General features: G+C 35.8%; 1 protein-coding gene across 3 annotated transcripts in view; it reads left to right on the top strand.

Annotated features, from left to right (window-relative positions):
• The first annotated feature begins 2,643 nt into the window (after window positions 1-2,643).
• Window positions 2,644-21,183, top strand: part of tnfrsf19 (tumor necrosis factor receptor superfamily, member 19) — a 38,505-nt gene continuing 19,965 nt past the window's right edge. The window contains exons 1-5 of one of the 3 annotated variants that reach the window (XM_056262504.1): window positions 2,644-3,026; window positions 3,782-3,891; window positions 5,219-5,329; window positions 13,770-13,948; window positions 16,618-16,703. In XM_056262504.1, the coding sequence (XP_056118479.1) occupies window positions 3,802-3,891; window positions 5,219-5,329; window positions 13,770-13,948; window positions 16,618-16,703 (466 nt within the window). In that variant the 5' untranslated portion in view covers window positions 2,644-3,026; window positions 3,782-3,801. The remainder of the gene's footprint in view (window positions 3,027-3,781; window positions 3,892-5,218; window positions 5,330-13,769; window positions 13,949-16,617; window positions 16,704-21,183) is intronic. The other 2 variants (XM_056262503.1, XM_056262505.1) reach the window with 2 other exon arrangements.

The following is a 21,183-nucleotide window of genomic DNA, read 5'->3' as shown; positions in this document are numbered from 1 at the left end:
TAAGATTAAAAAGGTAAAAAATGACATCAACCCTTTAATGGATGAATTATGAAAACCTCATTTGGGATTTTTTCCCCTGTGTGTTTTTATTGCTCTTATCAGAACATTAGGATGTGATTCCATCAAAGATCTGGTTACTCTGTGGAAAACGCTGACGCTCCCTCCAGTCCAGAGTGTGTGTTAGTATAAGTTAGTAACATGCATTACGTAATCAGATTACTTTTTTGATGTAATGAGTAAATTAACACATTACAAGTAACATGTATTATGTAATCAGATTACTTTTTGATGTAACGAGTAAAGTAACACATTAAAAGTAACATGCATTGCCTAATCAGATTACTTTTTTGATGTAATGAGTAAATTAACACATTATAAGTAACATGTATTATGTAATCAGATTACTTTTTGATGCAACGAGTAAAGTAACACATTACAAGTGGGCTAACATACATTATGTAATCAATCTAAAATCAATACTTGTAAAATTTAACAATGATATGACCCTTAGATGTTACTTGATGTTACAACATTTTATTCTACCTGCAAGAGTGTCCTGGGATAGTAGGAATGGATGGATATTCCGGAGCGACTTCTGACTGGCCGTCGCAATCTTGGTTTGAGAAAACACATTTCACATACAACGGCTTGCCAATAGGTGGCAGTCTGATGCACTAGTGTCCACATGTGTTCAATTGTGTATAGGAATCACATGCATATGAAAGAAATGGCTTTTTGAATAGCGATCCAATGTAGTCCAATAGTATGCAAGAGTTAAAACAAACAAATAAATTAGTAAAATAAAATTAGTTAAAACAAAATTAAATAAATAATACATCTAACAGTACAGTATTAGTACATTACAAAAAAGAAATAATAACGTAACTTAAACTAAATATTTTACAAATAATATTTAAGATATTTCAATAATATTATTTTATTCAGTATAAACAGGGTCTTTATACAAGAAACTATTTACATTTTAGGATGGGGGTCCCTCACACAAGGATGATCATATTTGGGGTCCTTGGCATCTAATATCCACAAGAGGGCAGTATTAATTAACGCAAAGGAGGGCTATAATAGACAAACATGCAGACAGCATGATGCTTTTAGCTGAATTCCACTTTGAGCTACTCACCCTAAAAAACAGTTTTTTTTATGCACATAAATATCATGCAACTCATTGACACTGACAGACTGTGCCCTACGTACAGCAGGACTCATCCTGCACTGCATGCCTCTGTTCTGAATCTGAACATCTTACTGTTGGAGTGTGTGTGTGTGTGTGTGTGTGTGTGTGTGTGTGTGTGTGTGTGTGTGTGTGTGTGTGTGTGTGTGTGTGTGTGTGTGTGTGTGTGTGTGTGTGTGTGTGTGTGTGTGTTTCCTGTCAAGTTGTTCAGTTTAATACTATTACATAAAAAGATGTTTTAAACCTCATCTGAAATTCTTGTAATATGTTAACGGATAAGAATAGATGTTCAGAAGAAGTTGAATAATTATAATGGCATTAACATGATTAACAGAAATGTTATGTGAGTGCATGTCTTGAGCTCAGAGCCAGTAATCATGAGAGTTTGAGCCCCAAGAAACCAAATCACTACTGTTCCTTTCATTTCACTGCTGGTTGCTAATGCTTGTCATTTGTTTTTTCATTCGATCTGTTCATAGCTCAGATGCAGTGCATGGGCACGTCTGCCATGGGAATTTTGTCCCATGGAGGATTTGGGTAGCGCTGCTAGTTCACCCCAAGAAGTTATTTTGTTTGTTAGATTATGGTCTGGTGCACCAGATTAACTTTGTGTTTACAAGTGAACACATTATGTTGTGCTGTGCAGACCTTTAACAATTATAAGCTACAGCAAGAAGCAACAAAGAGGACAGTAAAGAGCCATATTTTGGTATGTGCATGACTCAATGTATGGCCTTTGATTTCGATATTTTTACTTTCTTATGTTTTTAAACAGCAGTTAAATTGCCTCTCAGATTCACAGTTCTGGTCATGGATCTGTGAGTTTAATCTGGCCCCACTATCTGAGACAATAAGTCATTGCACAGATGAAGACATGGCGACCTTGAAAACGAAGATGCCTCTGTTGTCATGAACATGCTGCACAAGGGCTTTCCTTGTGTCAATAGACTATGTTCCTTCCACAGACTGTTAAAACCCAGTTTACGTGACCAAATGACAATTGCAAAACATTGCAGAAAACATGGGGGGGGGGTCCGTTTTGAACAGAGAGCATGCCACAAGTGGCATAGCATTCGAGAGTGTAATACTCTGAAATGACCAGCAGAATGCATCCAGTACTTGTCTTTGAACATTAAATATATTACAACAGCGTTTAATTGAACACTCAGCGGATCCAAACAAAAGGTAACAGCGTTTTCACTCAAACTTATTTTTGTCAAAATCTTAAAAAAGGCTTTTTTTTTCTTAAACAAATGACACTTGGTTTCTGTTATCTAACTTAATAACATTACTATTTAACTTAAGTGTGACTTAAGTCTTCAAATACGTTTGTGTAAAAGATTCGATTTCAAGAAATCAAACTCGACGTGTGAAAAGTTTCCTCAGCAGACAATGCAGCCAATCGCTGCGCGGCGAGTGACGTCACGGAGATGAAAGGGAATTCTGCTGCATCAAACACTCGCAGGCAGCAGTGAAGACTGGAGAAGAGAGAGATCAGATCACACACACTCGCTGTTGCTGGCCGCTTTACGTCTGCCTCGGGATCATGCAGATAGTCTGTGCTTTTTGCAGGTAAGGCCTATTCGGATTATGGAGGGGTGTGAGTGAGTAAACAGCCTCGGTTAAAGCGCTTCTTGTCCAGGACGTGTGTGAAGCTTTGATGTACATGCTGATGGGAGATCAGATTGCAGGCATCATCAGACAGCAGTGTTTGATCTGAACTTTAACTCCAGTGCTAGACTTGGGACGGGACGGGATCACGGGCTCAGAGCTCTGACCGCATCCTGAACAGCTTTCCGTAGGAGACCGGGATCTCACGAGCGACGCGTTATCGGTAAGAAAGACATTTGCCGAGCTTTGACCGCATATGAATCCAAAAATCAATATCTTCAGAACCTGCAGAACACACACACATAGTGCCTATCTATATAAGGGGCATATTTTTAATTCATTCAGTATAGCCTACAACCTTGTTCTATGCCAGGACAATAAGTAACAGAAAAAAGTTATCCATTTTTTTATATAGTAGGCTACGTTATTACGTTATTATGTTTTGAAGACATGTATTTAACACAACGCAATGTATTATAACATAGCCTAAATTAATCGTCATGGCCAATATTAGTGTTTTTAAGGGGGGAGGGGGTACTTTTTTTCTGATTCAACCATTAATAGCTAATAAATAGTTATGAATCAATATGTAACTACACACTCTTATTGAGTTTTCATGTTTTATGGGGACTTTCCATATAGACATAATGATTTTTATACTGTACAAACTGTATATTCTATTCCCTACCTCTAATCCCACCCATCACAGAAAACTTTCTGCATTTTTACAATAAAAAACAAACAAACATCTCTTAGTATGATTTATAATTATCTGTGTTGTTAATTATTTGAATTGAATGATACACAAGCTAATACAATTATTATAGTGGGACTTAACACACAGTATTTTAGACTGGAGATTTATATAAAAAAGCATAAACAAAGGGTATGGATTTATAATAATCATTGTTTGCTTAGCGTTCACACAGTTTTGAGAGATAATGGCAAATAGTGTCCTCCATTAATCATTCATCAAAGGATTTCTGCTTTCACAGTGTATGTGGGAAAGACCTTTCAGAATGCCTCGGGCACCGATCCTCTCCGCGTTCACTCTTCACAGGATACTCGTCCTTCCACTGTGTGTTATGGTACGTTTGGTTCATGTTAATTTAACGCCTTTTGCTTACTCTTAAACTTTAAGAAGTAACAAATGAATACTTGACTTGTTTTTTACCCTCTCAGTTAAAAAAAGGTGCTGCCTTAACTTTTTAAGTACAATCAACTTGGATGTTTAAGTCATTTCAACTTAAATTACATTAAAATGTCTTAAAAAAAAAGTTAACTTATTTTGATGAGTTTTAAAGCAATGTAAAAACATATGTTGTCATAACTTATTGATCATATCACTTTTTACAGTATACTGTTCAAAAGTTTGGGGTCTGTAACAATTTTTTTTGTTTTTTGAAAGTCTCTTTTGCTCACCAAGGCTGCATTTATTATGATCAAAAAGACAGTAAAAACAGTAATATTGTGAAATTTTATTACAATTTAACAGAACTGTTTTTTTTTTGTATTGTAATATATTTTAAATTGTAATTTATTCCTGTAATGGAAAAGCTGAATTTTCAGCATCATTACTCCAGTCTTCAGTGATTCAGAAGTCATTGTAATGAACCCTTTTCACATGACGTTTCCACAGTTATCAACATCGCAAATCTAGTCAAGTTTTTAATATTTTCAAAACACTATACTGTATGATATATTACCTTGGCAGTAAATGACAAAAAGCAAATGAACGTTGCTTTGAGGGTGTTTCTAACTCACCGACTGAGGGAGGGACGACACATTTGACATCTGATCTTACTCATTCTGACTGATGTAATCAATCTCCCTAATTTTTTCCTCTCTTTTGAAAAGTCGTGGAAACACCATCATGGATTTTATCTTTTGATATTGGAGAAAATGGGAATGCAAAAATTATATTTGCTGTCGTCTCCTCTCCATCGTTTATAAGTTTACCCAACTAAACCGCTTCTGAAATGTGAAAAGGGTTCATGCTGATTTGCTGCTTCAAAAAAACATTTCTTATTATTATCAATGTTGAAAACAGTTGTGCTGCCTAACATTTTTGTGGAAACCGTGAAACATTTTTTCAGGATTTTTTGATGAATAAAAAGTTCAAAAGAACAGCATTTATTTGGAATAGAAATCGTTTGTAACTTTGTCTTTACTATCACTTTTGATCAATTTAATGCATCATTACTGAATAAAGTATTAATTTCCTTAAAAAACAAAAACAAAACAAAACTCACTAACCCCAAACTTTTGAACGTCAGTGTATTTGTTTGTTCTTGAGAACACAAGTGTAATCATCATTATTATAATATTTATCTCCACATCTTGGTGCACTCCACTTTGGTAAACGTCGAATAAAATGATGGAATATTAACCATGCTGGTTTCATGTCCCTCACAGCTTGCAGTTATGGCAGAGGAGAGAAGAGATTGCAGGGAACAGGAATACAAGGATAAGTTTGGCAGCTGTATTCCCTGTCGGCAGTGCGACGCTGGACAAGAGCTATCTAAGGTTTGCCAGTTCTACAGTAGATTATTTATTTTTTCTTTCAGCCTAATTTGAAACATTGGCGCACATATTTTTAATTTCCTAAAAAGATTACATCTTAAATCAAGAAATAATAATATCCAAAGCACTCTGTTCCTTTGAATTGGTTCCCATTCAGCTTTATTCTGGAATTCTTTCCTTTCAGTTGACCTACCACAGTCAGATTAATGTGCAAATATATTTAGCTTCTACTTCAAGCTGTTAAAAAAAGAAAAAGAAAGACCCGTTACATCCATGCATGCGATCAAATCTGTGATGGAGAGACGCGTTCCCATCAGTTTCACAGAGTTCATGAAAGGCTTCTAGACCAAACAGGCCAAAAGCAAAGAGTTCACCAATAGAGAGAGGATGCCAATGTTTTGAATAGCTTGTCCTGACCAATTATTTATTGCTTCCTCCTTTTTATGAAGAGAATGGGTAAACCGCTGTTCTCCTTTGTAGAGCGCTGGCCACGCTTTAATCAGTTACACCCACACTTCTTATCCTCTCCTGCTCACAATCTTCTGTTTTTTCTTCTTCAAGCCTTTTAATGTCATTGCCACCTCTGAGAATTTCAAGGCCTTGTAAACATGGCGTGAAGAAATTAAGTGGTTTTGTACAATCTGCCTAATCTAAACGGTGGTCTGGGATATTTCTGAAGTGTGGAAATCATTACACAGTTTATGTTCGGGGAAATGCAGGTACATCGGGCTGTTGGATGCATACAAATGTAGTGCAGAAGCTTTTTTTAACCACATGACTTTCATGTTGGTACACATGAACACACACTTATTGGTTATACGCCTCAGTGCATCAGATGTTTTCAGCCAATTAATGCTTTGGGGCCTGAGGAGGTAGTGAATGATTGCCTGCTCTTTCCATTCAAACACTCGAGGGTTTACCCTATTCTTTGGAGCAAGGACAATATCATGCGGAAAAAAAAACAGTTACTTTAGCTTAGTTTCAATGGTAAAATGTTTTCTTTTATCCCAGGTTAATTTGCAGATACTATAGTATGAGTAGGTTTATTGTGTTTGGGAAATATGTGTTTCTTTAAAAAAGTCTTTTTTTTCCTGTAGAAATTACACTTAAACTTAGAATAGCTGTAATAACATAACCAACAACGTAACATTTTTGTTGTTTTAATGCTTGACACTTCAGAAGCTCTTCCAGACGGTTTGTTTTTGTAAGAGTAGAACAGTTCACATGACGCCCTTTTACTGTTTTTCAAAGATCCATGACTAGTCAAACAGCAAGTAAAATCCCCACCTACACACTGTCTTTCCCCTGAAAAGGCCGATAACAGCTTTGGTGATTGGCATTTTGTAATTGTTAAAGGGATAGTTCATCCAAAAATCAAAATTTGCTCACCCTCAGAACCTGTGTGATGTCTTCTGTGAAATACAATAGAAGAATTTTAGATGCAGTTACATCCAGTGTGCTGTAAACCATACGACTGGATCGTCGTCCGCCAAAATCACGCTATGTATATTCCATGCCCCATGCCAATAAATGCCGGTTGACTTCACTCAGCGAGTTGCCGTGACTGAACTCTAATTATTTCTAATTATTTGGGGGTATTTTGGGGTTTTGAGACATGTTCTTGACAGGTTTTGTAAAATTCACCCTTAAAGCTTACCTTTTGGGTTAGGTGAGAAGTTCAAGCTTTGCTTTGATAGGAAGTATTAATGAGCTGGAGAGTTCAGGGTAATTTAGTTGAATGGAGTGTTTTTAGGTTTTTTAAATAAGGTGACTTCAAAACGCTTGTGTGTCTGAACATGCATTCATCCAGCTTTCTCCTCTATCACATCCATCCTGCTGTTTTGCTTGGCATTCTCACTCAAATCTGATCTGGAGATTGTGGAAAAATGGTACTTGCAGGTACTGGTTTGGTGAGTTCTTTTAGGCAAGAATGTTCCTGGATGATTCTGGACTGTGAAAACAGGCTTTTGTAAAGAATAAAGTTGGCTGCTTTGCTGCATTATTGACTCCTCCTTTAATAGTAATAATCTGACATATCTGTCATTGAGGTTCCCCAACATGTAAAAAGCATGACTGCTCAATGATCACTGTATCATTGTAACATGTCTGTCAAGACCTTAAAGTGTGTATTGACAGCTTTTGACCATTTGACTTTGATAACATTGGAGAACAGGAAATGAAGGGGGAAACAGGATTAGGAAATGTTGTGAGCCAGATTTGAACTCCAGTTGCCCTTTTGAGCACCACAGTGATAACTGCTAAGCCACAGCTCTGACACATATTACAATGATTTCTGAAGATTCACGTGATACTGAAGACTTTAGAAATGGCAGCTTTGACATGACAGGAATAAATTACAGTTTAAAATATATTAAAATGGTAAACAATTATTTTATATTGTAATAATATTTCACAACAGTACTGTTTTGACTGTGATTTTGATCAAGTCAATAAATACTGTATTTGAATAAATACAGCCTTGGTGATCATAAGAGACCTATTAAAAAAATCGGAAATTTACAAACTTTTGACCAGTAGTGTAGACAAATTCTGATCCAAATTCTGAAGCCTGAATCCACATAAGCTTTTATCTGGTGTCCAGCCAAGATTAGGAAATGTTGCTAGCAAGATTTAAAATCCTGTTGCCCATATGAGCACCCCAGCCCATAGTAATAGCTAAGCCACAGCTCTGACACATAGACACATTCTGAGCCATATCTTTGAGCCTGAATCCTTATTTATATTCATCTGGTGTCCAGCTAAGATTCAGAAATGCTGCTAATAAGATTCAAACTCCTGTTGCCCATATGAGGACCACAGTTCATATTGATGACTACTAAGCCAGGGCTCTGACATGCAAACACAACCTGAGCCATATCTGGGAGTCTGAATCCTCATTTGTATCCATCTGGCATCCAGTTAGAATTAGGAAATGTTGCTAGCACGATTTAAACTCCTGTTGCCCATATGAGCACCCCAGCCCATAGTAATAGCTAAGCCACAGCTCTGACACATAGACACATTCTGAGCATATCTTTGAGCCTGAATCCTTATTTATATTCATCTGGTGTCCAGCTAAGATTCAGAAATGTTGCTAGTAAGATTCAAACTCCTGTTGCCCATATGAGCACCACAGCTCATAGTGATGACTACTAAGCCAGGGCTCTGACATGCAAATACAGCCTGAGCCATATCTGGGAGTCTGAATCCTCATTTGTATCCATCTGGCATCCAGTGAGAATTAGGAAATGTTGCAATCTAGCAAGATTCAAACTCATCTAGGCTTTCCTGTAGCTCAAACAGTAGAGCGTTTGCGCTTGCAACACCAAGGTCGTGGGTTCGATTCCCAGGTAAAGCAAGAACTGATAAGAATGTAAATGTGTACCTTGAATTGCAATGTAAGTCGCTTTGGATAAAAGCGTCTGCCAAATGCAGAAATGTAATGTAAATGTTGCCTATATGAGGAGCACAGCTCAAAGTGATATCTACTTAGCCACAGCTCTGCCTCATTGGCTTTTATATGATGTTCATCTTTCTGTCTGAGCTTCTAAATGCTGGAGGATTCCAGCAGCAAACTCCTACAGAAAAACCACAGGGGGTTCCAGAGCTCCTTAGATTTCTCGTTCCCCCTTTGCTCTGCTGTTGATTATCTCTCCAGGAATGGCATCATGCCTTCAAACGGAGTGACCATACCTCTTTTATTCACCGTACCCCCCCCCCGATCCTTCATATCCTGCTGGAGAGAAAGGTCTTATATGGGCTACGGGCAGGCAACAACAGCTGTCATTCTGTTCAGGCACCCTATATGCAGACTTTGGAGGGCCTGTGTTGAGAGAGCCAAATCAGTCTTCTCTAACATTGGCTGAAACCGGGGCCAGGCTTTGTGGAGAGCTCTTGTCATTGGCTCTCTCACGCAGGCCAGTAATCCATGTGTGCTGGAGCTGGGAAACTGGATCGCGGTGTAGAAAGAAGGCCCCTGTTTGAAGCCGATCTCCACGTTAATGATATATGAGCCTCTTCTCTAATCCAGCTCAGTGTGGTGGAATAACAGCGACCTGACAGGGTCGGGGCAGCTGGGAAAAAAACAATAGTGCAGGCTGATATCAAACCACAAAGGTCCTCTCACTTTTCTCTGCATTATGCTCCTTTGCTGGAATGCGACAGGGACGTCGGAGGAGGTGTGTTCGTTGTAAAGTAGTTGTGCTGATTTAAAAAGTCTTAAAAGGTTAGTTCACCCAAAAATGGAAATTATCCCATTATTTACTCACCCTCAAGCAGTGGCGGCTCCAGACAATTTTGATTGGGGGGGCAATGGGGGGTCCTGGTCATTTCAAGGGGGGTCTCATGAAAACCAACAAAAAATACAGTGGACACGGCTAATAACTGCATATTGCTGCTACTTAACAAATGGTAAATGGACTGCATTTATATAGCGCTTTCACAGACCCAATGGCCACCAAAGCGCTTTACATATTGCCTCACATTAACCCATTCACACACCGACGTTTTTTTTGTTTTTAATTAATTAATCAATTGCAGTTTGCAAACAATATGCTCGAACTTTAATTGCCATAGCCACACCCATGACAGAAAACATATTTACAAAATAGTATCCTCCTCATCCTCCAATTCCTCGGTGTCCTCTGTTTCCAGTCTTTACTAAGAAATCCTATGAAAAATTATTTACAAAATCTTCTGCAGGACAGTTCAATTCTTTACAATAATATAATATATTATAAAAGAAAATTAAGCTGTTACACTGAGATGGTTTAGGAAAACCATAAAGTGTTTTTGTACAGTCAATTTATTGTACAGGCAGCATTAAACCATCAAAGTTAAATGATTGTTTATAGCTTATGAATTTCCTAGCCTATATTTTCTTTAGCAGGGGGTTTCAAACTTTTTAATGGCAATGAACCCTAAACAATACCCTTGTGAGATTCTTTATTTAGGCTTATAATATAATAAAATATATGCCCAATATAATAATATAAAAAAAATTAATTGAAGTATTTAAAGTGATAGTTTAAATGCTTCAATTTGTTTTCATATTATATTATTATAATATGAAAACAAACTGAAGCATTTACTGTAAATGGCTAGATCTAATAGCTAAATATTTTCAAGAAAAGTCAATATGTGAACTCTTTTATAGTAGCCTAATCTAACCATGCCTGAAACTATTTAAATCTATGTAAACTAATGATGTATTTTAAGTTTGCACGCGGGTGGGTGTGTAATTGTTACCGTTCTGTGTCCATCATTCGTTATTTCCACCACTTTAATCAAACCACTCTTCTTTAAAACATGATATTGTGATTTTATTTCACATGTCTTTGCGTTTCTCGTCGCCTCTCGTATTGAGATAGGCTATTTGGTCCGCACACACGACTCACTGCCAATCACACACGCTCACATCATTCTCTTTCTTTGAAACCTGTTAACTGCACTCACCAGTTTGAGCACTGCAATTATTTACAATCAAATGGATTTCCCCACACATTTCGCGTCAGTCCTCTGCGTGGCATATTATTCTTTTCTGCGCGGCCGCGGCATCAGAAGTGCACGACCGTGCACGCGCGCAGCTTAGAGGGAACGTGATTATTATGTTTATATATTTTGTATGTCGAATAAATGATTAATTATTATTGTTCTGCGTAGTTTGAAGATAAACATTTTTAAATATTTATCCCGGATATATATTTTTTTAATCAGGAAGGGGGTGGGGGGTCAAATGGGGGGTCAAAGCATTTTTTGGGAGGGTCTTGAGACCCCCCAAGACCCCCCCTGGCGCCGCCTCTGCCCTCAAGCCATCCTAGGGGTATATGACTTTCTTTCAGCCAAACACAATTCTGAAGCAAACCAAAGCGATGCGTTTTTGTAAGAAAAATATCCATATTGATAACTTTATAACCTATAATCATTGGCTTCTGGTAACTTTTTTGTTAGATGATGAGATTTTTTGAGCTTTAAAATCTAGGGTACCACTCACTCCCATTATAGAGCTTGGAAGAGCCAGGATATTTTTTAATATAACTCCGATTGTGTTTGGCTGAAAGAAGAAAGTCATATACAGCTAGTATGGCTTGAGGCTGAGTAAATCATTGGATCATTTTCATTTTGGGGTGAACTAACCCTTTAAAGGTGCACTCATTCATTTTTTTGTTAATTAAAACGTTTTACACATGAAGAAGTAAATAGCACTTTTGAGAAATATGTTGCACACACACATGAAATTAATATTCCAGTCGTTTCAGTCAGCATCTACACCACAGCAATAGTTCATCCCAAAGTAAATGTTCTGTTATATTTATTCTTTGGAAACCTAAAAAGAGATGCTTTAGAAAATTTACATTGAACCGAATTGTGAAATATAAGATCATAAAAAGTACCTTAAGAGTGGTCAAGACGACTTGTGTGCACTACATTCCAGGTCTTCTGATGCCATAGAATTGCTATGTTTGAGAAACAAACTCTAATTTAAGTCATTCTCCAAAAAATCCACATATGCTGCTTTGGTTCTTGCACTTCTCATAATGAATCGCAATGCTTCAAGTTTGAATATGCAAAAAGGCGAGTTGATCGTGACAAAATTTTTTGATCTATTATTCATGTGGCTGACACGTATCAAAAAAGGACACAAGATTTTTAGTCAGAACTACTTAAAGCGCAAAGGAAAACTGTGTTTTAAATTAGTGTCATATTGCTGGTTGGTTCCATTGATAAATGCCTTGATTGATGATTTCTGTTGGGTTGGATGGCTGCATAAGGCATAATTTGAATTCCATGCAGCTCTGCTTCAATTATGGTTTGAGAAATCTGGCTCTGTAAAAGCTGAATATATCCCTGCAAGATTCCCAAGAATTATATCAATGTGGAAAGGATTAAAAACAAACAAGCGTATTCCAGATTGATTACTGTCAGTAGAGTTTTGAAAAGACTCTGGCATTGTTTATTGAAGCGGGTGGACCTGGAGGGGGAAAATTCTCTTCTGAGTAATGCTAATTAAGCGGCCCTTAAGATTTCAGTTTGGATCCTGGAGCCTGGAAAAAAAAGTTTGCTTACATTTCACTTCTTAATGTCAAACTCAATGTGGCAAAACGTCAAAGTCCAACATGGCCAACAAATGTTGTTCGTCACCGTTCAAGGAAAGACCGTTCCCAACCCATTAGAACATCTCCGCAACTAAATGTTCTCTCTTTTGTGTGCAAAATTCTGGTGTTCAGTTACTAGTTGCTAAGCTAAAGGCAACTGTATTTTGCTCCATTGTTATATTGCTCATTCATTCGGCTAAAATGGCAAGCTTGCTCATTTTGTTCATGTAGACACTTTCTAAGTTTTCTAAGAAAGTGTCTTAGCATGAGTACAGTAAAATCTGCCTTATATTGTTACACAAACTGCACAGTTTTAGATCTTTTATTGAAATAAAATAGGCCTGTATTTAGGGAACAATACAAAGGGTGTTGTCTCGTATAATTCAAGAGCGCTGAGAATTCTCCACGACCACACAACTTGACATTGAGACCTCTCCTCAAGTTTCCTTCGTGATTTGGTTTTACGTAAAACGGATCGCTTTTCTGGGTGAATCTCATCAAACCTGTCAAGAACATGTCTGGGTTATATTTCACTCCAAAGTCAAAAGATAATAATATGCAATTATAATGTGCTTAAAGAACATAAAGCATGACCCCAAACTTTTGAACTGTATATATATATTTGTTGTTTTTAAGTTGATATAAATGATCAAATGAAATAAATGGCATATGTATGTACTAGACAGACATTTCATTCAGCTTTTTACAAATTTAAACATAAAATTGTCTCAATTTATTTATAATATAAAATCTATTTATAATATATAAAAATGATCAAATAAATTTAATAATAAATTGCAAATTTTTTTTTTTTTTGATATTTTTTTAATTTAAAAAAATGGTTAGAAACACTTAATTGTGCATGTGTTTGCATTATTAAAAATCTTGGTGCTTTGTAAATCTTTTATTTTAAAGGGCTTTCTTTTTCTGCGTTCGACATACCAAAACCTCTCAATATCAATATTTCTCAGACACACTTTAGCCGAAGACAGGCCTGACAAAACCTCCGCAATAAACTCCCAATAAACCAACAATGGGCGTCCCCGTGGGCCTTTCTGATTCAAATGCGGAGCCCTTCGGGGGCCCGGAGCAGAAGGCTGTCCATTGATCCCGTGAGAGTCAGGGAGATTATTGCCTGTGTAAGATAGACTCTCTCAAAAGAAGCTTGGCCTTTGTTCAGCTGGAGGATCACACACACACACACACACACACACACACACACACACACACACTGTGATCATTATTTCATCTCGGCTTCTTGTTAGTCCACATTGGCGCTTTTCTTTAGCGCGGCTCTCCCTCGCCCTTCCCTTCCTCGGCAGTGAGATATCTTCCGTTAATCCTCACAGGAATGTGGCTTTGGCTATGGGGAGGATGCCCAGTGTGTGCCCTGCAGAGCCAGTCGCTTCAAAGAGGACCGCAGCCTGCAGAAATGCAAGCCCTGTCTGGACTGTTCTCTACTCAACCGCTTCCAGAAGGGGAACTGCTCCACCACGAACAACGCCGTCTGCGGAGACTGCCTGCCCGGGTGAGTCAGTCATAGGAGCACAATTATATACAGAATAAATAATGATGGGCGTTTTCCAACACCAAGTCGGTCTATAATACACTCTTAAAAATAAAGGTTCCAACAGAGGGGTTTTCGCAGTGATGCCATAGATGAATCATTTTTGGTTCCCCAAGTTAAAAATAAATACATTTCCTTAGTGCGAAGACCATTTGACAAAATCTAAATAAAGGACCTTAAACGGTAAGTTCACCCAAAAATAAAACCGTAAGACTTTCGAACACACAAGAATGAACCTCATTGGTTCTTACACATCAAGCGAACATGCTTGAGCTTCTGTTTACCATATCTGATGTGTGAGTTGATGAATGTTTATATGTGAATAAAAGCCTACATTCAATGTTCATCATATAAAGCGATCGAGTCTCTTCAGAAAATTTGGAATTAACCGCTCCATTCATTTGGATTAGTTTTCCGATCTCTTCATGACCTTTTTGAAGCGTCAAAGTGGTAGTTGCGTAGCTGTCAATGGAGGGACAGAAAGGTTCTTCATGAAACCATTAATGCAACAGTCGTGTTCCAGAATTGAAAACGTTTCTCCATAGGGTAATTCATTTTTTTGTAAGACAGACTCACTGTGATGTCTGATGTTGTTCATCAATGGTATAAGCTTTTGTTGAATCAATCTGTTTGCATTTTTTTCCATTTATTCAAAAAAAGATTGTGTATAACAGCAGAATCCATTGTTAAAAACTACATTACCCATGATGCTGTACGGAAAACCCCACCAATCAGAGAGTCGGTGGGAGCAAATTGTGCCAAAAGATTTCTGCAAGGCTCTTCACTCCCATGAAGCACCGCAAATGATGTAACAAAGTCAGTCTCCCTACGCTCTCAAAATACTTAAAGATTTTACTGTTCATGCATATTTTTCAATAAACTTTAAATATATTGTTCCTAAAGATAATGAATTTTTCTTCATAATTTTTAATCCATTATGTCATTTGCAGTGCTTTATGGGATTGTTGTTCTTTTTACTTAAAGCCGTTAAAGTACAGTCTTGTACCTTTGTTGTTTTGTCAGATTTTCAAATCATTTTTTTTGCTTTAAATGAAAGTTTGTAATGTTGTTATTCAACTTGTAGCTGGGTGGTTTGGTTCACTGCTTATTACGCTTTAGCAAAGACTTAAAAAAAAAAAAAAAAAAATCCCTATGGGAAAAATTAATGGAACAAATACTTCCGGAACCAACAATGGTGAAAAAGTGGGCGGTCACTTATACACTCTATGGAGAACCTTTATTTTTGAGAGCATACAGTCATTCTGAAGCCCAAACTGTATTTACATGCAGCTGTAAGCTCAGCTTTTTAAACTCGACTGACATGAGTTACTCTGACTTTAGCCCTCCAGCCCCAAAGTGAAGCTCAGTTTAAAGTCCAGGTCAGGGATATCAACTCAAGGCCTTTGGTTGGGCCCAGACATGCCCTAGAAGCTGAAACATGTCAGGTTTATGAAGACCTGCGTTTCGCTATCGCTGCAAGAGTTACTAGTTTCCCCACAGCATGCGTCCTGCTCTCACCAGATAAGTTTTTAATAACTTTTGATTACCCATAATTAGGTGCTCTGGCACAGTAAGACACGCTGAAGGCAACTCTTCACATTACCTTCATCCACATCATTTTAGAAAAATGTATTCTTAGGGCTGTTACTGTAATGGTGGAATGTTTCTGACATTGTAATGGCTAGATTTCCTCCAAAGTTGATTAATTAATTAGGGCTGTCAAGTAATTATTGCCCCCTAATCCAATTTTCCAGAGACATTCAATTAAAAAACAGCAAGACAAATGCACGTGTACATAATCCAACAACTAAAATATATCTCAGACAAGAGTGTGTGAACTGTGTAAGCTAAACAACCTGTAAGTGTAGATCGATTGCAAATTGTATTGCTTTATATTGTATTTGACTTCTAAAGCCACATTTTGTCTGTCCACTTGTTTAATAATCTCCAACAATAATGAATGTGATGTCTTTGAATTATATGCAGTTGGTGGCTTTTCTCAGCAAATATTGATATAGATTCCGGTTCAGTAAGATTTTTGTTTTATGTTTTTGAAAGAAGTCTCTTTTGCTCAAAAAGGCTGCATGTATGTAATCAAAAATCAAAAATGATGTAATCAAAAATACAGTAAAACAGTAATATTTTGAAATATTATTACAATTTAAAATAACTGTTTGTAATATACTTTAAAATTAAATGTTTTCCTGTGATCAAGGCTGAATTTTCAGCATCATTCCTGTGTCACATGATCATTCAGAAATCATTCTAATGTGCTGATTGGCTACTCAAGAAACATTTCTGATTATTATCATCAATGTTGAAAACAGATGTGCTGCTTCATATTTTTGTGGAAATCATGATACATTTTTTTTTAAAGATTCTTTGATGAATTTAAAGTTCAGTTATTTGAAATAGAAATCTTTTTGTAACATTACAAATGTCTTTACTGGCATTTTTTAAAATCAACATAATGTATCTTTGCTAAATAAAAGTTAATTAACAAAATGACTCGGAAAGAGTTGATTTACAACTCCAAAATGATTAATACAATACAATAATATAATACAAATAATAAATAAAATGCATTCTTTTTTATTTTTTTAAAATTAATATGCATTTTATTCTTACAGATTTTACAGAAAGACGAAGTTAAGTGGATTTCAGGATATGGAGTGCATCCCATGTGGAGACCCGCCGCCACCATATGAACCGCACTGTAAGCACATTTATTAATTAATGTTAAATACGTTTTTGAAGGTATTTCAGTCCTTGAGGAAAATGCCCAGTGCATTCATTTACTCAGGAAAAAAACATCAGCATCAGATCACAGTTTGATTTAAATGTCAATGATAATGTCCTCAAAAGGTTTCTTCATCCAAAAGTGAAAATTATGTCAATTTTTTTTCCACATCAAATTAAACTACCGTAAATGAAAATGAGATTAAGTTTACAAGTTTTAAGTTTACAATTAAGTTGACATAAGTTTACAAATTTTATATTTTGATTTCAGTTATTTTTAATCTGTTACTATATTTGAAGTTATTTTATTTCAAGTAACATTTTTTATGGTTATAGTTTTAGTTAACTATAATAATCCTGCTCTCATATCATTCTAAACCATGGAACATAAAATCAAATATTTTACAGAATGTCCTAGCCACTCTTTTCCATGCCATTAAAGTGACCATTGAGCCTCATAAAAGGACAAAAAAGCACCACAAATGTTCCACATGACTTGTGCTCTATATTACATATCCCACAGCATCACATAGTTTGAAAACATGCAAATGAGAGCTAATGTGAAGGGCAAGATTATCAGTGAATCAAATTCACTTAGAATGAAATCAAAAACAATCAAAAACATAATCCGGGTGAGCACATGATGACGGATGTTTTTAGGGTAATCCTTTAAAAGGGTCCATCATACAAACAGCTGCATTCATAATAATCTGTGAGATGACGATCCACTCAGTCTCTCTTGGTGATTCATACAGCAGTATTTTACAATCAAATAAATGCCTTTTTTACAAGTCAGAACATAGGCGTAGGTAATAAACACAACTCTCTGTGTAACTGTTGGAAACTGCATGGCTCTCTTCCGCAAATACACACATGGGTATGTTAAACACGCAGCGTTTCACAAAGCAGTGCATTGTTCTCCTGCAGTCTGTGGCTCTAATTGGGCTCATTTTACCTGCCGTTGTTGAGGGCCATTGTACGGAAGCGTGTGTCTTTGGCAGTTACACAGGGAGAGAACATATACCTTGTAAAATGAAGTGTGACTTCCAGAGGTTTAAGATGTTTGCAGCTGCTCCATGTGGAGGTTTGTAGGGCAGAGTTTGAGCCAGGACTAACACTCCTTCGCCAGATACTGTCCTATAGGCATACAGGTCAGCTCCAGCCTGAAGAATTTCATCTCTCCGCTTTATTATGTAATCATTATGGACTGTGATTTTTGGTTCATTTTAATAGTCTTCAGAGTAGGAGACCGTTTTTGTTTTCATGTCCATTTAATTTGATTATTAACATTTTTTTTTCAGGACTGTTTTTCCATAATAGAAATGTATGAAAGAAATTACTTGTGGTTTTGTCTCCATACAGAAAATGATTTCTCGGATAAAATAAAATAAATTAAATTAAATTAAATTAAATTAAATTAAATTAAATTAAATTAAATTAAATTAAATTAAATAAAATTAAATAAAATAAAATTAAATAAAATAAAATTTAAATAAAATAAAATTAAATAAAATTAAATAAAATTAAATAAAATTAAATTAAATTAAGATTTGTAAAATATAAAATAAGGAAGTTTGGCTTTATACAGAAAATAATGACTTCTTATTTATTAAGAATTTCTTTTAAAAAATACATTAAATTATAAAATAAAGTAAAATACACATTTTAAAAATAATCAAAGAGCTTTGGCTTCATAGAGAAAATAAAAAGATTGAGAATTGTTTTAATAACTATCATAAATTAAAAAATAAAATATAAAATAAAATTTTCTTTAAAAAAAGAATTAAAATTAAACATTGAGCATTGGCATTCAAAAAAAAAAAAAAAAAAAAAAAGATTTCTTGGTTTTTGAAAATTATTTGTAAGAATTTCTTTTAAAAACATTAATAAATTATAACAGAAAATAAATAAATAAATAAATAAAAAAGAGCTTTGGCTTCATAGAGAAAATAAAAATATGTTTTGGTTATTGAGAATTGTTTTATAAACTATCAACAATTTAATAAAATAGAATAAAAAAAAAAAATAAAAAAAAAGTTTGCGATTCCCCCCCCCCCCCCCCCCAGCGTTTCACATAGCAGCAAGTGTCTGAATGCCAAATAGTTGACATGCAATAGGTTTTCATGCATTGAAAAAAAATTGAGAAAAATCTGCAGATATAAAAAAAAAAGTGTTTTTAAATGCTCCTTTTGGATTTTGAAGAAGGTGTCTAGTTACTGTATATCATCCTTTGTTTATGATGCGCTAAGATCAGAAATTTCTTTGCACTTCTGTAGCTTTACTTCAGGACCACCTGAATCTGATGCAGGAACTCAAAGCTCTGACCCATTGTGCGTGCAAACGGCTGAAAACACTCCAGAGCGTTCCTGTCCTCTGGCATTATCTGACAGAGGGTGGTGAAAACTCAAAGGCCTGATGGTTTTAATAGCCCCCACGTCGGCCCCGGGCAAACACGCAGCTGCACGAGGAAGTCTGTCTTTAGAGAGGACCATAAATCCAGAAACACTCTGGTCTCCTTGGCCCATCCTGAGAGCGAAAGGAAGAAAACAGAGCATTTTATGGGTTCCTCTAGCTTCTTTAATGTGTTTCATCTGCTGCTGTCTTTTCTTGTCATGGGATAGCTCTAAATATTTGGCAAAGGCCCTCACAGCTGTCCCATCTAAGCATCTGAACTGATGTGAAGCCAATTTACGAAGGGGTCACATGAGAGCCGGGTGGGTGAGAGTAATATAAGCTGGCATTTTTGCTTTTGCGAAACACCTCTGATTTAACTCTTACTTAGAGTCAATCTCAAAGCTACTGAATTTAGCGACCATTTCTTTTATTGAACATATTGAAGAAAGCTTGAACCGCAAGAGTGTGAAAGAAAACGAGTGGTTTGGTATTTTGACCTGAAGGGGATTACTTCACATTGGCTCAGACCATAGATCATAATTAGCGATGGCTTTCATCTCGGAGTCTCGTGTCTTGTTGTGGGTCACTGATGGACTCATTTGATTAGTCTGATGAAGCACTACATAAAAGACAATCCTGTGATTAAAAGCAGATAATAACTTAATATAACACATGAGAATAGGTGAAAAACTAGTGAGTGTTGGTCAAAAATGATAGTAAAAGTAGTACTAGTAGTAGTAATAACAACAACAACAATACAAATATACACAAGTATTCAATATAATGTAATGTATTTAATAAAAATATTAAATACACAAGCATACAGTATACAATACTAAATATTTTTAAATAGTTATTATTTATTAATAATAAGTATTCTATAATATAATATAATAAAATGTTATATTATGCATAATATATATGTATCGTTATTATAATAGTTGTAATTATTTTTAAATTGTTAAAATAAAATATTCATTGCAAATTATTAATATTATAATTAATGATAATAATAATAATAATACATAAGTATATTATAGTATATTACACATTATATAATACTGGACTCTCTCTCTCTCTCTCTCTCTCTCTCTCTCTCTCTATATATATATATATATAGACATACACACACACACACACACACATATATATATATATATATATATATATATATATATATATATATATATATATATATATATAACATTTATAAATTAGATATAATATAAAATTAATAATAATAATAAATATACAAAAGTAGTATAAAATACTGTATTATTGAAAGTATTGTTAAATTGTTTAAATTTAATAATAGTAATAAATTAATGATAATAATACATGAAATAATATATACACAAGTGTATTATGCAATTTTAAATATGATTAATTAGTAATATTATTATAACAATAGAGGCAATTATTATTAATAATTTTTTTTTTTTTTTTACAATTTGACAATTTTACTCAATATGTGTGTGCTAGGGTGCTATTTTTCTCTTATTGTGCTGCTCAAACTCTACTCAAATCACTTGTGAATCGAGTGTCCTGCGCATTTCGCATGAAAAGTGTTTTTCTTCTCACTTATGTGTTTCCATTGTGGTTATGATGCTGGCTATGTTGTAGACAGCAGGGTCACTCTCTAGGTTTTAGAACAGACCCTTCCAGCTTAAAAGCCCCAAGCTTGGCAACTAATGAAGTGAACAGCGGTCGCTCTTTTATGGAGCGTTTAATAAGCAACCTGCTTGGAATTTCGGGATCTAGATCAACACAATCCTCTCTGCTACCTGCCCCACAGTTGCGTCGGACTCAAGGCCATGTGTTTCAGTGTGGCATTCTCTAAAGTCAACAGCCGCACATATCAAAGAGAGCAGTCTATTGGCTCATAGAGCGCAGTGCTGTGATAGTATCAGCAGGTGAGATCTTTTCAAGGGCCGCCCTTTGTCTGTGTTTGCTGCAGCTGTGGGCCACTGATAAGAGGGGAAACGCTTTGGTTTTGGGGGGAGGTGAAGGGAAGGAGGACAACACACAGCTGGGCCAGATTTGCTGGCACTGAGACCTGACAG

The sequence above is a fragment of the Rhinichthys klamathensis genome, unplaced genomic scaffold, assembly GCF_029890125.1.
Source record: "Rhinichthys klamathensis goyatoka isolate OS25496 unplaced genomic scaffold, OSU_Roscu_1.1 h1tg000192l_1, whole genome shotgun sequence".
Taxonomy (NCBI): Eukaryota; Metazoa; Chordata; class Actinopteri; order Cypriniformes; family Leuciscidae; genus Rhinichthys; species Rhinichthys klamathensis.
This window is presented reverse-complemented; position numbering and strand designations above follow the sequence as displayed.